A 16,749-nucleotide genomic window follows, 5' to 3' on the forward strand; every position below is an offset into this window, starting at 1 on the left:
TGTACAGGCGCCTGTGTTATGCTAGTATTCAGACTAAGTAACCTATAAGTAATATTTATTATTCAGACATAGTCAACAGGTCAATAGATGACTCATTGATAAATTTAAAATATGAATAAATATATCTATATCTAAAATATATCTAAAATAGTCTATGCATCTACCTGGAGTCTAGGAAAGTGCCACAGCCAGGGAAAATTCCTTCTAGCACAATTTCAATAGAGCCATGCGGTTAGACAGCACAATTTCAATAGAGCCATGCGGTTAGACAGCGAGCAGGGGCTGACAAGCAGAATCTGGGCAGAGGTGCAGAACACCTCTATATGGATTTTGCTAGGGAGTCAGGCAGGCCTTTTCCTTGGGGAACCCAAAATCTGGTGCCCACTCCTACAACAGGAGAATGTAAGGGGGATCTTCAGAATGAGATTCCTGTGAAGATTTCTCACCTGAACTCTCCCTTCATGAGGAGAAACAGGAATGGAGTGAGGTTGGGCCATGGGTCAGAAACCTCCACATCAGTCAGTTGCTCTATAGCTTACATCTAAACCAATTTGTAAGAAAGTTTTAGAATAGTGCATATATCTATTTTACAATGTCACTAGCCTGGGAGATGTCCAGTGCAGTTTGGAGATGAAGAGAAGCATCATTACCACCAAACAAATATATACAGTCCCTGTTTCTGGATATTACTGAATGCTAAAGGAGGGACCAGGAGACAGTGTGGTGCTCCACTATTGGTCTTCAGGGAGCATATTGTCATGCACACTGGCCCCATCCCAGCAGAGTAGCAAAATCTCAATGGCCACTGCTTCAGGAAACTGCAACCTCCAAAATTCATTGTTTAGTGCTGACATACAGGTTTGCTGTTTATTGGAGTGCAGTTACGCAGGTTCCCCAGTACAGGATAACCCTGGTAGATGTCCCGATTCCCTGAGGGCCAGCTAGAACACTAGCCTATTTATTTTAATACTTGGGAGTACAATGTGCCCAATAGCATATCTGTTAGAAAATATGGTCATATACAATATCTCAGGAAATTCAAGAAGTCAGAATGTTTTGAAGAATCACCAGCCTGTAAAATGCAAACAGAGGTTATCTGTAATGTTCATAACCTAAAACTATGTCTACATTACAAGCTAGGGGTGTGGTTCCCTTGCCTGCATACACCTACTCGCTCTAGCTCTCATCAAGCTAGTGTGAATATAAATAGCAGCGTAGCCACCGCAGGGGCAGAGGAGGCACAGCTTAGCCATGCCAAGTAGGTATTCACCAGTTTCATGCCCACAGTTCAGACACAGCCTGAATGTTTTCTGTGGCATTAACTAAAAAAGTGAAAATCAGTACGTGAAGACAACCAGCCATTGATCAAGACTATATTAGCAGCAGCAAACTAATCTAACCAATTGCTACAATGACAAGTTAAAAATTCTATGAGGTTATATTTGACATTTAGAATTTCATGAACATTTATAACAAGTCATTTTAGCTGAAATGTAAACCCTTTTACTGTTCCCACGTCCCTTTGGCCAGTTGAGACCTACAACTCCTATAAAATAGTACCAACTGAACTTTTCTGCTTGTAAACCTAAACATGGAGTTAATTTGTCCCCAGTTTTAATCCTTAAAATATAGTTTTGGGGGTATTATGAGCACTAAATATTGCACAACAGCTAAAACCCATGGCAATGAAGAAATAGCAACATTTTGAATGGCCAGTCATTAAAAGCTTTGTGTGTCCTTGATGCACTCGTTTTGCTATATTAAGGACATTAATCCAATCTATGATCAAAAAATGAATAAATTGGGGAAAATAGACATATCTCTGAAGCTCAATTTACGCCAGATACGGATTTTTGTTTAGGCAGCTGTTCTATGTTCATCATTCTGGCAGGAATAGGGTTTCTACATCTATTCTCCTGAACATATGACTAGAGTTGAACTCATATCCATAGCCATACACACATTTCTACTTGTATGGTTTTAGTTTAACTTGGTGCTGTTCTGGCAATCTAAATCCAAGATGAGCTTCCCCAGCCATTCCATATAGACTGAAGAAGTAACTATTATTAATAATTATATAAGAAATAAGTAGACCCCAGTGGTAACCATGGAGTCCGAAGACCTTAGCCAATACATGCATGAGCAGCCGGTAAGTGCCATAATTAATACTTACTATACTTCATACTTGTCCCCATTTCTCACACTGCATTTGTAATGGTTGTGTACATAGATCATACAGAGCCCTTCAATACAGCACTAGACATGTATTGCAATAGTTTACAGGTAAGGCTGCAGGATTTGGTATCATGTGACATCTGTCAGTGAAGCGCAAACCTTATCACAAACTGGATTTTTAGCTGGCACGTCACTTAGGGTGCAGCATGTCTCTGCTGGGAAAGCAGAGTGAGACTTCACAGCATGACGCACTCTTTATTTATGAAGGCACGCAACAGCCAAAAAAAACCATCTTCTGATATGCCTTTCCCAGTACTGAGAGGCACGCAACCTCTCACAAAATGCTGCAATTCCTTCTCACATTGCATACAGGCAGTTTTCACTGTATTGTGCTCTCTCACACATTATTCTGAAACAATTAACAAAAATGAAGGGCACATTAGCAACATGTTCTAATTTGTCATTTAAATTGAATTAGATTTACTGAACAAAAGGCTGTTATCCATGCTAAGGGATGAACCTGGCACGCCTTTCCCACACGAGTAGTCCCACTGATTGCTATGCAGCTATTTGTTTGCATGAGTAAGGCACCCCAGTGTAAGTAAAGGTGGAAGGACCATGTTGGTGAGGCATGAGAAAATGACTGTACATAAGATTTACTATTAACATGTATTGTCAGATAGACACAAAATCTTTTACAGATAGTCAAAAATCCACAAGGTGACACCTGGTAGTCTTGGAACAACAATTTGGTCAGGGCTCACTAGTACTTCAGCTTGTTGAGCCCCTCCACTTCTCACTAATCAGTTGTTCAGCATTACTCTCAACTAACTGGCAGAGACCACAGAGGACAGAGCAATTGAGTCACTGCATTGCTACTGGAGTTGCAAGGAGGACAACTGGTTCTCCACTGGACTCCTCTTTAGCCTGATATGGGGTAGGATCTCTTAATTCTGCAACAACCCTGGGCTGTAGGGAGAGGCCCATGAGACAACAATGGGCAGAGAGAATCAAAGTGGTAAATATTTAGGAAATGCAAAATTAAATTCTCCTAGGAATGTTAACTTGTCCACATTGAGCATATAGTCTATGTAACATTTTCAGCTGTTAATTACACTATTAAAGAATACCTGGATATAGTACGGTGCAATGTGGGTAATATAATTTTACTCTCAGAACCTAAAGTTTTGCATCTCATGACTTTTTATGCTTAAAATGTTGACCTTAATATAGTAACAACATTTTCTTTATTATAAACATTATATATTTGCATATGTTCTGTATTATTTTTACCCTTAATTATGCATGCAGGAAGCATCCACTGATTTCAATGGCATCAACAGATTCTATACATATCTGAGGGTAAAATCTAGCTTTAACTTTCAGTTCTTTTTCAAAAGATTACATGTGAAAACAAGGGTTTACTGGTGCCTCATAGTGTTTTCCAATGGAAGAGAATGAAATCTAGTCCTCTAATACTTTGCATTTTTGTTTGATTTACAAGACATTCACATAATACAGTGTGGGGTCACTGTATAAGAGTTCGATAGGCTAGGCTAGGCTAGGCTAGGCTAGATAGATAGATTAGATAAGATTGATGGAACTACCGCACAAATGTTGCATCTACTAACATTCCCATTCAATTGGAACCATTCTGGATGCCCCACTTTAAATAGTTTAGAATACTGAAGTGGATTCTTTGCAGGAATTCATGTAGTATATTAAATATAGCAAAGGGTACTTCTGTCACAGAACTTCATCTATAAGCAAGGGTACGTATTTTAATCCCAGCCTGCTTATATACCATTTTACTCAGGAAATCAGAAAACTCACCGCAAATTTAATTTGCTTTTTTCCCTCTATTACAGACTGGTATCACTTTCCTGTTGCCAGGATCCCCCTGATGCTTGCATACAGTCCACTGAGGACATATATAAGACTTGCTCTAAATGTAGTTGTTTTTGTTTTTCAATGTCTACCTTATATGTAGAAATGACTCCAAATTTGAACATTTCCTAGGAGTTGGTGTGAGAGGGAAGGTTGAAACTCACATGAGAAAACACCACTTCTTGCATTCAAAGATAGAGTATTCAAAGGGTTAAGAAGTAGGTCATGTTTCCTAAACAAGCACTCTCATTTTCTTTGTGGAGCAATTAAAAGCAGGTCACTTTTGTAACAGCAAATCTTTTTAAAGGGAAAAGTACTGGGTTCTGTCAAAAATCAGTTTGTCAAAGAGAATCCATTCTCATTGCAGGGGTCACCAATTTTGCAGAAGGGTAAACACTCATCTCATGTTTAATGCAAACACAATGTATACATTGAATAAATTGTGATACCAACTTATGTGGAACAGATAATAATGCTATTTATGTGCATTTTACCCACATCATCCAAGAATTTAGTTTACTGCTTCAGCCACTTAAAAATTGTTTTGACAATACATTTAAATCAGATGCATTGATTATTTGGATTTCTTTCTAGTATTCATGCTATAATAAACTTTAAAAAAACAGGAAAATCTTATGAGTACTGACAAGGAAAAACAGGACAGCTTTAATGTGGCTTTCTTTGCCAGAAAAGAGACATTTTTCACACATTTAGTTTTCATGCTGGCAAAATTGGTATGAGGCTTGAATTTAAAAGAAGTAAAATTAAAAGCATTCTGTATAGTCTGAAAGAAAAGAATTCAGAAACAAATGAAAGATGATGATAGAAAAGAGAAGCATACATATGACTCAAAAGAGAGAGTAAACAAACTATTCTCTTTTGATGTATTCAGACTTAAGTTTCTCAGTGGTGGGAAGCCTGCTGATGCACTGGAATGTGGATAGGTGATCCCCAAAAGTCTATTGTTCTTTCCACGTAATCCACAACTCTTCTCCTCCCAATTGCCATGTTAGATTATTGGACCTTAGGGAACATTAGAGAAAGTACAATTCAGCTTCCTAACATGGAAGATGGGTTCTGCCCTGGCTGCCAGAGAAGAAAGTGTAACATACCTGTGCCATTCTGGTTGGCAACTTGCTATGATAGAGCTGTCAATAGAAATGAAGAGGGGGTTTTATCAGGTCAAAGATTTCTCTCCTGCATCCTCCTACCAACCAGCGCTGTAGGTGGGGGAGGGGGTCCACTGCTATGGATAACGGTAGGAGCTTCCCTACTTTTCCCCTGAGCAGAAGTCGGCGTTACCCTCTTTTCCACACTCAAAAGCAGGTTTTTGCCATAAAAATTCAAGAAAAACAGAGAAGGAAAGAGAACCTGGACTTTTACTAGGATGGCTACAAGGCAGGCTTTTAACCAGCCTGGCTGGTTTTTGTACTGGTTAAAATATTTTGCTGGTTAAAAAAGATTTTTTACTGGTTAAAAGATTAAATGTGTCGATGTTTTTTTCACGTGGGACATGTTAGAGTGCTCTACAATTCACTCCTTGTAGTCCAGACTTTGGTACTGTGTTAGGATAAGGTAAGAAAAGCGGTAAAATAACAAGCAAATACAAATCTTGTGTTATTTTGTATGCGTGTCTGTGTAAAACAGTTCTCTAAACTGGGCAGAAGGTCACTGGCAGGGTTTTCTGCATCTTGGAGGTGAAAAACTCTAACTCAGACTCCCTTCCTAGCTCTCTTCCTCCATTCGGGAGCCACATAAGAGAGTTAGTACAACCCTAATGTACGCAGTCTACATGTATGTAAAAAGTGGGGAAAGGGACAGACTCAACAGAGTGCAGCTCCACAAATCCTACCATAAGTGAGGTCCTCCCTCATCCTTTACACCAGGCTTCACTGTCTCCTGCTTAGGCTAACCCAGTGTGTAACAGCACACCTGGCCTTCTGGGGCTTCCATGATCCAAAAGGCAGTGACCTTTTTTAGTCTGGAGAAGGTCTTGTGTATGCATCACCTTAGCTGCATATCTATAGGTATCTTTGTGTGGGTCTGAGGGTTCTCTCTGCAAGACTAATGTTTTAAATATCAACATCAGGGCTGACGTAGTGGGAAGCACCTAGCATGCGGTGATATATACTGAAATTCTGTTGACAGTGAGATATAGTATAATGATAGGCCCACACTTATTCAAAGCACTGCAGTATCCAAACTACAGTTCTAAGGATAGTAATCATTGGCCTATTATGAAGGGGAAGAAGAGGACCTCGCTATAAATGAATTCCACTATTATACAAAATAGCTCAGCAGTACAAATGAAAATGTGCTGTCTTTCAGGACAGACTATTTTATGTAGACATGCCCAAGGGATTGTTCTTTGTCTCAGCTCAAAGAAGGTGCCTGATAAGTACTAAAGCAAAGAGAATATTTCTTTCCCCCAGTAAAAACAGTCATTTTTCTTATTTGCATTTCTTTTCTGATTTTGTATTGGTTTTGGATTCTCTCTGAATGTCCAAAAACACGTGTCTAAGAAGCACTAGGATTGGCCACGGCAAGTGGGCTAATTTTCCTGGGACAACTATAGTTGGGCAGCTGTCTGTGACTAAACTAGCCTTACACATTTGCTCTGAATGCTATATGTCCCTAACAGCCTGCAATGTGCTCCAATTTTACTAGGGTGGAGGACAGAGTCCTGGGACAAGGTGGGTGGGAAGGGAGGGCTGCAGGCTAATGTGCTCTGGAGTGTCACCCTCACCCAAAACACACTTGGAAATTACGTCTGCAAGGGGATGGGGAGCAGTGCAGGAAGAGCGATGTCGCTGCCTCACCCTGTTGCCCATTAGTTAGGCTGGTATGAAGGGGAAAGGGATGGCTGATTCTCTCTCCAGTACATCTATCTCCATCCCCTTTGCTGTATTCATTGCTCCCGGCTCTGAGACCAAATATTCTGCAATTGCTGCCCTATCATGGAGGTCTAGTTAAGTTGTTTCCAAGATGCTGACTGATTGCCAATTTAAACATGGGTGAGAGTCCCGGGAGATGGCTGGTGGACCCTAATAGCCTGCATGAAGAAGGGGAAACCTTAACTCTTCACAGACTGAGGTGCTCGTCATGTGTACCTTCATTCTCCTTTGCAGCGGGAGGATGAGAGGATTTGGAGTTGGTTGAATCACAGGGGTTAGGTTGAAGGGCTCAACCCTGAATATTGTTTATTTGGCACGAGGGCATTTAACACAGCATTGGACCGAAGCAAATTTTGGTATTCCCATTAAAATTAAAACATAATAAATATGTGCCTTCTGCTTAAAAATCATCTCAGTATTGGTATTTCATTCACCTGCATGTCCTGGCCTAAACGTTTTTGAGCCAGCCGCTGTAAGATTTGCTGTCTCCTGGACAAAGACCTCTGTAAAGGTCTTAAGACAACATAATGCTGAATTAGAAAAAACTAAGATTTCAACCTACCTAATTTTTTTCAAATATGTAACAATACTAGGTCCAGGCATCTTATCCCAATGGCAGAAGGGATTTGACACCCACTTTATTACCTTCCTCCTACCACAAATTAAAAGAAATCTTAAAATAAGAAAGTGAAGATTCTAGCTCAGGCGGCAGACATTTGGAGAAATGTGTGAGTTGTGGTGGAATGTATACTGTATGTACGACATGCAGGAGTATGACAATGAAAACCTGAAAGGGGCACTAGAAATGACAGTAGAAAGGGAATAAAAAGATTGCAATATGAGGAAACTAACCAGGCAGCGTTTAACTGAAAAAAAACCAAGACAGAATATCAGAACAAAATACATTAACATAAGAAACATAAGAATGGCCATACTGAGTCAGACCAATGGTCCATCTAGACCAGTATCTTGTCTTCCAATAATGGCCAGTGCCAGATGCTTCAGAAGGAATGAATAGAACAGGGCAATTATCAGTGACCCACCCCTGTCGTTCAGTCCCAGCTTCTGGCACTCAGAGGCTTAGAGATAACCAAAGCATGGGGCTGCAACCCAGACCATCTTGGCTAATAGCTATTGATGGACCCTATCTTCCATGAACTTGTCTAATTCTTTTTTTCCTGAACCCTGTTATACTTTTGACCTCACAATATCCCCTGCAATGAGTTCCACAGGTTGACTGTGCATTGTGTGAAGAAGTACTTCCTTATGTTTGTTTTAAACCTGCTGCCTATTCATTTCATTGGGTGACCCCTGATACTTGTGTTATGCAAATGGATAAATAACACTTTATATTCACTCTCCATACCATTCATGATTTGTATAGACCTCTACCATATCCCTTCTTAGGCATCTCTTTTCTAAAATGAATAGTCCCAGTCCTTTTTAATCTCTCCTTATATGGAAGCTGTTCCATACCCCTAATAATTTTTGTTGCCCTTCTCAGTGCTTTTTCCAATTCTAATATATCTTTTTTGAGATCAGGTGAACAGAACTGCACGCAGTATTCAAGGAGTGGGCATACGATGGATTTATATAGTGGCATTATGATTGGAATTAAATGAATCCAATACCAGATGACAACCAACATCATTTTAAGGAAGAACCTTCAGAATCAAAACAAAACTGGGTAAAGTTGTAAAAAAATCTTACTGATTTAAATCAAAGGAAAACAGGAGAGAGCTGAAATGAAAGACCTGCCAAGATACAGTAAATTGAAAGATAATTAAAATAAAAACAGAAAGAAGCAAAAGAATATTGGAAAGAGAAATGAAAACTTTCCATGATCGAAACAAGATGGAAGGAAACTTGCATCAAAGACTTTGATAACTACAATAAAAGGAAGAACCTTAAGGAAAAGACTCTCTCTCAACTATAATGAAAACAAAATGTGGATGCCCAAACTGTTGAATGAAACAAGAAGAAAAAGAGAGATAGTAGCAGAGAATCATGATGATTTAACTCCTCCAATTCTGGGGGGTTTGGATTTTCTAATTTGAAACACAAGAGCAGCAGACTCTCCAATTTCAAGCTCAGTGACACGAAAGGGTTATACAAAATGGAAGAGATTAAAATAATGGTAGTACCATGATAATAGCACCAACATAATTAACACTGTACAGTTCTGATAGCTGGCCATGATATTAGCACTCTGCAATACTATCACATGGGCTTCCACAGTCACTTCTGCCCCATCATGAAAGAGCCTGGATTGTTTTTTTAATGCACAATTTGTTCCAGGTGCCAGGGGGGAAGTCTCATAAGTGAAGGCAGCTGTAGTCTCTCTATCTTTACTCTGAACTTCCATACTCTAAAAGGTTTAGGTTACTTGAAATTTTAATCCTAACTCAGAATTTCCCAGATATGTAATATTTTGTTTCTTTGTTTATTATAATTAATGGCTTTGAAGGGAAACACAAATGCAAATTACTGACACATGCCTGCAACTTTCACTTCGTCTTTCCGAATTTTTTGTGTGAGATTAATAAATAAAGCAATAATTAATGGAACAGTTAGGGGAAGAAACATCAAAACAGATTCTTTGCTATGGAGAAAGGAGCCAAATGTACCATGAAAGCATCTTTGTGCTGCTGATATTCAGGCTGCTGTAGTTGCAGAAATGCAAGTTTCTGTCCCAGGCTGCCTATGGGCTGGAGTGAGACCATTATGGTACTCCAATTCCTAGTTGCCTCAGCCCTACCCCCTTATACCTCTTACGCCAGGGCTTACAAAAGAGGACAGTGTAAGAAGAATTCTCCCTTGGCTCCTTGAAATTCATTTACAGCCCTTATATGCTGATTAAGTGGTGCACAGATGCCAGGCAGTTCTTGCAGCAAATGGTGGCTGCCACCCATTTAGGCCACTCCTTGAATCTAACCTAATTCAGGGCCACAAAGTCACATTTACAGAAGCGCCTAAGTGACTCAGGCATCTAAGTCCTATATTTGAAAATAACTTAGGAGCCTAAATCACGGTAGAAAATGGGACTGAAGCATCTACATCACTGAGTCATTCTTAAAAATATTACCCACTGTGTGGGGTCCTGACCACTAAGACACAAATGCTGGCACAGACCACAAGCCAGCATGCTCTACCTTTGTAGAGAGATCTAGAGCATTTTTGGCCAAACCTTGGCAGTTCATTGACATGCATCATTGTTTTGTGGAACTGCTGATTTCACCCCACCCTCAGATTTAGCCACAGCTTAAATATGCCTGTGCAAAAGCTGCAACATGCCCAATCCTGTGACAAAGGAAACCAGACAATTTTCCACATACAACAGCCTTAAAACTGAACCAAAAAGAAATGTCATATTCTAGTGAAGACAACTGATATCCACAGCACCACCACAACAAGAAAAGTAGAGGTAAACCACCTGGCACCTCTTCTCTTCTGGGGAGTGGGGGAGAAGAGGAAAGCAGGAGAGGAAAATGTGAGCTGAGGGCAGCAAGGGAAGCTGAATGGCCCTTAAGAAGAAGAAAGTTCCCAAAGCCCGTTAAGGGCAAGCTATCAAGCAGCTCAACAATTATTTGGATTGCAATTGGGAAGGGGAAGAATGAAGCTTCTGGCATCCCTTTAGGATTTCCAAGCAAAGACGTCCTGGACAATCACTATCTGACATAGGTGGTAGGAAGGGCAGGGCTGGGTAGACAGGATTCTTCAATTCAGACAAAAATTTTTTGTTCTAACATTCATTTTTCATTCCAGACGGTATATTTAACCTCTGATAAACCCAACATGTTGTTATGCTGGGGGCTGAGTAAAACCTCATTGAAGCTGGTGGGTGTAAAGGTGTTGTTTGTTTCATACTCTGTACAAGGACACAGGATTTTATGTATATTCTTTGTAAACAACAGGATTGCATCAAAGAAATATCTGCCTCAGGCATCAGTGCATCCTCCACATGGCAATAACCTGAAAGACCCTGAATATTAGCCAGGTCAAAAGGGGTAACAATAGTTTGCTACAATATATTGATCTTAACATGGTCCAACTCAACAAATCCTCAGAGAGTCCTGGTCCCTCATCCTGGTTGATGAGATTTGTGAGCCGTTAGCAATTATCTTTGAGAACTCATGGAGGACGGGAGAGATCCCAAAGAACTGCAAAAAGGGCAAATATAGTGCCTATCTATGAAAAATAAAAAAGGGAATAAGGACAACCAAAGGAATTATAGACAGTCAGCTTAACTTCAGTACGTGGAAAGATAATGGAGCAAAAGTAATCAAAACAATCAATTTGTAAGCACCTAGACAATAATATGGTGATAAGTACCAGTCAACATGGATTTGTCAAGAACAAATCATGTCAAACCAAGCTATTATCCTTCTCTGACAGGTTAACAAACCTTTTGGATGGGGGAAGCAGTAGAGGTATATAGCTTGACATTAGTAAGGCTTTTGATACCATCTGACATGACCTTTTCATAAACAAATTAGGGAAATATAACCTAGATTAACCTACTATAAAGTGGATGTACAACTAGCTGGAAGAGTGTACTTAGAGAATAGTTATCAAAGGTTCACAATCAAGCTGGAATGGTATATCAAGTGGGATCCAGCAGAAATCTATCCTGGATCTGGGTCTATTCAATATCTTCATAAATTATTTGAATAATGGCATAAAAAGCACACTTGTAAAGTTTGCAGATAATACCACACTGGGAGGGGTTGCAAGTGCTTTGAAGGACAGGATTAGAATTCAAAATGATTCTGACAAACTGGAGAAATAGGCTGAAATCAATAGAATGAAATTCAATATGGACAAATGCAAATTACTACATTGGGCAGGAATAATGAGTTGCACAAATACAAACTGTGAAATGACTGCCTAGGAAGGAGTACTGAAGAAAAGGATCTGGGAGTAATAGTGGATCACAAATTAAATATGAGTGAACAATGTAATATTCTTGCAAAAGGCCTCAACTGGAGTATTTTGTCCAGTTCTGAGTACCACACATCAAGAAAGCTGTGGACAAATTGAAGGGAGTCCAGGGGAGAGCAACAAAAATGATTAAGAGTCTAGAAAACATGGCCTATGAGAAAAGACTGAAAAAAATGGGTTTGTTTAGTCTGGAGAAGAGAAGATGGAAGAGGGACAAGAGAACAGTCTTTAAGAATGTAAAATGTTGTTATAAAGAGAAGGGTGACAAATTGTTCTCCTTAGCCACTAAGGATAGGAGAAGTGATAATGTGCTTAATGTGCAAAGGAAATTTAGACATTAGGAAAAGCTTCCTAATTGTAAGGGTAGTAAAGCACAGAGACAAATTACCTAGGGAGGTTATGGAATCTCTGTCATTGGAGGGTTTTTTTAAGAACGGGTTAGACAAACACCTGTCAGGGATGGTCTAGATTATATTTAGTACTGCCTCAGTGCAGAGGACTGGACTAGATGACCTATCGAGATCTTTTAAGTTCTTTTCCCATCCTTAGTCTGCCTTGTCTAGCCATTGTCGGCAGGGACTATCACTTACTATGTGTATATATAGCACCCAGCATAATAGGGCCCTGATCCTAGTTGAGACCTCTGGGCACTATGACAACAATACTAATAAGGTCCTGCACTAAAAGGTGTCAGGCTCTATGTGTGCCTTCTCCAGTCTACAATTAAAATGCTTGGTACCCTTCTAACACTAAGTTGCAATGAAGAATTATAAATTATTAATTGGTGGCAGTATCTCTATATTAACATCTTATAACTTTTTAAAAACTTTTAAAAGGTATTTAAAACCACCTTCCTTTTTTTAAGGTCCATATTTTCCAAAGTTAATACATGGCTGCCCCTATCTCTCTCTAATTCTTTTTATTCTGTAGAACACATTGTTTTTGTACTTTTAAATTCACAAATAGAGTCTATTACACACTGCAATTTAATTGGAGATGGGCCCGACCCACAAAGTTTGGACCATGAACCAAACATTCTCAAAGTTAAAGAATGGCTATTTTGCTTCTGGCCTATTTCTCATGATGACACAAAGTGCACAAATGGAAGAATATACGTTTCAAACTAATTGCGTGGTAGAATTCCATGAAAACAACAAAAAACCTTCTCTGTATATATTTCCTCAAAAAGGGGGGAGGGGGGGGGAACTGGCAGAAGCACATGTTGCCAAGATATCGATATGTTCTGATAAGCAAATTTTTTCATTTAGCAAATTGAGAATAGAACAGAAAAAGTGACACTAGTACAGGAAATTCACATCTAACGTTTTAAAGATCCAAAATATCATTCTCAGAGCTCTTCTGTTTATTTTACAATGCTGTATACCATATGATCCATCAGCAAAGGTATTTATATTTGAGATATGATTTTGTACAAAATGAAAACAACTTTTGCACAATATTCCAATATATATATATCAATTTATAATCTTAGTTTCTAAATGTACTTCCTGAATACCTTATTTTCAGGTCTTTAGCATATGAAAACCCAGGAACGCTTTCTTATCTAAGAAAGATCTCAATCTTTCTTCTTATTGCACCTTTTCCTTTCATGGTACCAAAAAAGATGCCTAGCACATACAGATCCTTGCTATGTTAATAGTGAGAAGTGGCCTTTAAGCCCCTCACAACTGTTATTATAAGGTTGATTTGCTCACTGGAAATCACAAGTAGATTCAAGCTGCCTAGTTAAGTTGCATATTTTCCTGTTTACACTGTGCACTCCCGTTATGTCTTTGAAAAGAGAGAAAACCAGATTGGTGAGTTTTGTTAGAACAAAAGGAGTCTTCATTTCATTATTGTAAATGGCAGTTACTAAAGCTTTCAGATTATTACAGTTCAATTCCCAAAGGTGATGAGGTGGAGAATAAAAAGATGGCATGCAAATAAGTATGGAAGCTTGAAAAAGCTTCTTGTGCCTCCCCATGGAATAAGTTCAGTGCAAGTATTTCAAAAGCTCACGTCTAATGTTTTATGCATAAATAAGGTTCATTGAGTTAATACTGGCCTGAGGTTTGAACACAGTGTGACAATGTTATTAGTGAAAAAAAAAAGCAGGACTCCATGGATACCTCCTTCATCAGATGGCCTTGTTACCTCACTGCAGTAAGAAAGGCTAGGGTTTGTCTCATAACCATCTGACTTTTCATCTCCCAAACTCATGCCAAAAGTACTGGTAGAATGGAAATGCTGTTTATTATAACGGCTTGCTTTTTCTACAAAGGGGAAAAGAATACTACAGTAAACAGTTAGCTGACAGAAGAGCAAAACAGAACAAAATAAAGAACACAGCAAATGATTTATGTAACAATAGCTTGAAAGTATGGAAAGGTGAACTTTGCTCAATTTCATTTTCTTTTTGGTTAAAAAATTTTATTAGGATTTGACTGGTTTGTATTCTGCCTCAAATGGTAAAAAGAAGGGGAAGAAAGGAGCGCAGGGCACAGAGACCCTAGGAAAAAAACAGGGTGAAAAATGAAGGGAGAGGGAAAAAACTGCTAATGAAAAATAAAGGCATTATTCCATTCCTGATATAAATAAAAGTCTCTCTCATTAAAAAACCAGGCATATTTGTTTTTTAATACAGATCATGACTGGAAAAATAATGGCTTTAAATCACATGGGGAAAAGCTCTGAAATTCAAATTTATTGAAGCACAAATTCCATAAAATTGCTTAAGTTTGCAAAAGCCACAAACATGAAAGTGAGTGACCCATCTTTAAATTAAATGCCATTTTTATAGACTCAACATACAAGTGATTGTGGACAATTTACATTGATTTTAAGTTCTAATTACTTAGCCCCAGATGGAAGGAGAAAGTGTACAATACACTGTTTGGAAATATCAATTTTTCCCCCAAAACGTGGAAAACTTTGAGGGAAAGAGAGCTAAAAAGTGTGTGAGATAAATAATTTTTAAAAAGTAATACTGTTATGATTTTTACTGGGGTAGTGAATTCAGCAAAAGGTGGCTGCATTTGCCTTTATTCTATATTATTCAGCTGTGATCACATGGCTAATTCTTCTATAGGCAATCTACTCTTCCATATGACTTCTGAAACCTCACTGACATGATGATTATTTCCATTATGATAATTAAGGTTCTATAAATGTTTCCAATGAAAAAATAATTTTCTGGGATTTATAACTCAGTCAAGATAAATTTGTTCTAACCTAGAACTTGCCTTACAGGGTCTCTGCCTAGTAACATATTTTCTTTTGTAATTTTCAATCATCAATTCAGGCACGGAAGGGACTACTAAAACGACCATATTTTTTTCACTGAATGATAAATATAATCTAGCTCACTGCATATGTCAGGAGGTTAGAATATTTTTGAAACATTATGACACGTCAGCAGTCACCATTTTAGTTTTATATACAATTTAAAATAAGAAATTTAAAGATTTCAAATACTGTGGCTGTATAGCTTAAAGGAAACTTATGGAAAGGTTCAGGATGCTCATGTAAACCATGTGCTTATACCTCATTGATAGTCTCCTGGTAAAATGCGTCCATTTGGATTCAAACAGGAAATCTGGCCAGCCACTAGGACCTGACTGAAGGCCTACTAAAATCAACTGGAATCTTTCCATTGACTCTAGTGGGCTGTAGATTAGGTTTCCTTAGCCTCCAATATGATGTTTTAGGATCTTTATGGTTAGTTGGGTATATTGAAAAAAATATAAAAATGAAAACAGAGAAGAAAGATCATTTTAACCAATTTTACATTTGTGAAAACCTGGTTAAAATACATTTTTAATATTTAAAGAATTTCAACCTTAAGAGCTCAAAAGACCAGAGGAGAAATCCCAGCCCTGCAGAAGTCAATGGCAAAACTGCCAGTTGATTCCATTACTAAATGTGAGTTATTATTGATAAACTGTCTGCAAATCTTCTTAAGTTCTTTTTTTTTTTTTTTTTTTAAAAAGAACCAAAAACACATACCTGACCTGCTCTGCTTTCTTTACTAAAGTGAGTGGAAATGTTTTTAACCAAATTCAAAAGGCTCTTTAAGTCCATACCACTAGTAGAAAATAAATATATGTCTGAACTTAAACATTAAAAATAAATACATTTTAAAACAGGGCAATAATAAAACTCAGGCCATAATATTTGTTGCCCGTTGTTGTTCCCTTTCCCCTAACCTTTGTCTACTTGTCTGTCTATCCTCAGACTGTGGGCTCCCTAGATGCAGGGAGGGACTGTCCCTTCTTAAATCTTTGGAAAGCATAAAGCACATCGTGGGTGCTACTTTAAACAAACAAATGACAGGTGCAAACAAATATAATACATTGTAGCCAAAAATTGCATAAGACTGTGAAGCTTATTTTATGAATTAAGCCCTCCAAGATCTTCGAAATTTTCATGTAATGGAGTTATTTGGAAATCCTATTTACAAACAGGACTAGGGACTTCAGTACTATTGGAATTACTGTGGTTTTAACTGAAAACAGTAATTCTAGTTTAAGATCAATGCCTTCACTGTTTCTTAGTTGTGTGTGAATATAGTTATAATTTCCTTTAATACACTCATTCAAAAGTAGAATGATTTTAAAATGAAAAAATACAATATATGGTTGACATATTGACCCGAAAATTTGATACACCAGCTCCATTAAAAAGTGGATTTGGGGAAAACTCAAGATATAAGCAATACCAGAAAGCATACGCAGACTCCTAGACTGAATACTGTCTTCCAGAGGATCAATGTCGAAGATGGAGCCCGGATCTGTGCGCCAAACTTTGAGGTCTTTTCCCAAAAGATAGAAATGATAAGACAGACAAGCAGTGA

General features: G+C 38.3%; 1 protein-coding gene across 13 annotated transcripts in view; it reads right to left on the bottom strand.

Annotated features, from left to right (window-relative positions):
• Positions 1-16,749, bottom strand: part of NEBL (nebulette) — a 382,486-nt gene that overhangs the window by 19,565 nt on the left and 346,172 nt on the right. For 9 of the 13 annotated variants that reach the window (XM_067562348.1, XM_067562341.1, XM_067562340.1 and 6 more), the window contains 2 exons: positions 16,615-16,707; positions 14,027-14,170 (listed from right to left, as the gene is read on the bottom strand). The exons of 3 other annotated variants lie outside the window; for them this stretch is intronic. In XM_067562348.1, the coding sequence (XP_067418449.1) occupies positions 14,027-14,170; positions 16,615-16,707 (237 nt within the window). Of the gene's footprint in view, positions 1-446; positions 14,171-16,614; positions 16,708-16,749 lie in introns of all 13 variants that reach the window. One more of the 13 variants, XR_010922369.1, reaches the window with a different exon arrangement.

The sequence above is a fragment of the Emydura macquarii genome, unplaced genomic scaffold (assembly GCF_026122565.2).
Source record: "Emydura macquarii macquarii isolate MOO-44397 ecotype Brisbane River unplaced genomic scaffold, CSIRO-AGI_Emac_v2 contig_2422, whole genome shotgun sequence".
Taxonomy (NCBI): Eukaryota; Metazoa; Chordata; order Testudines; family Chelidae; genus Emydura; species Emydura macquarii.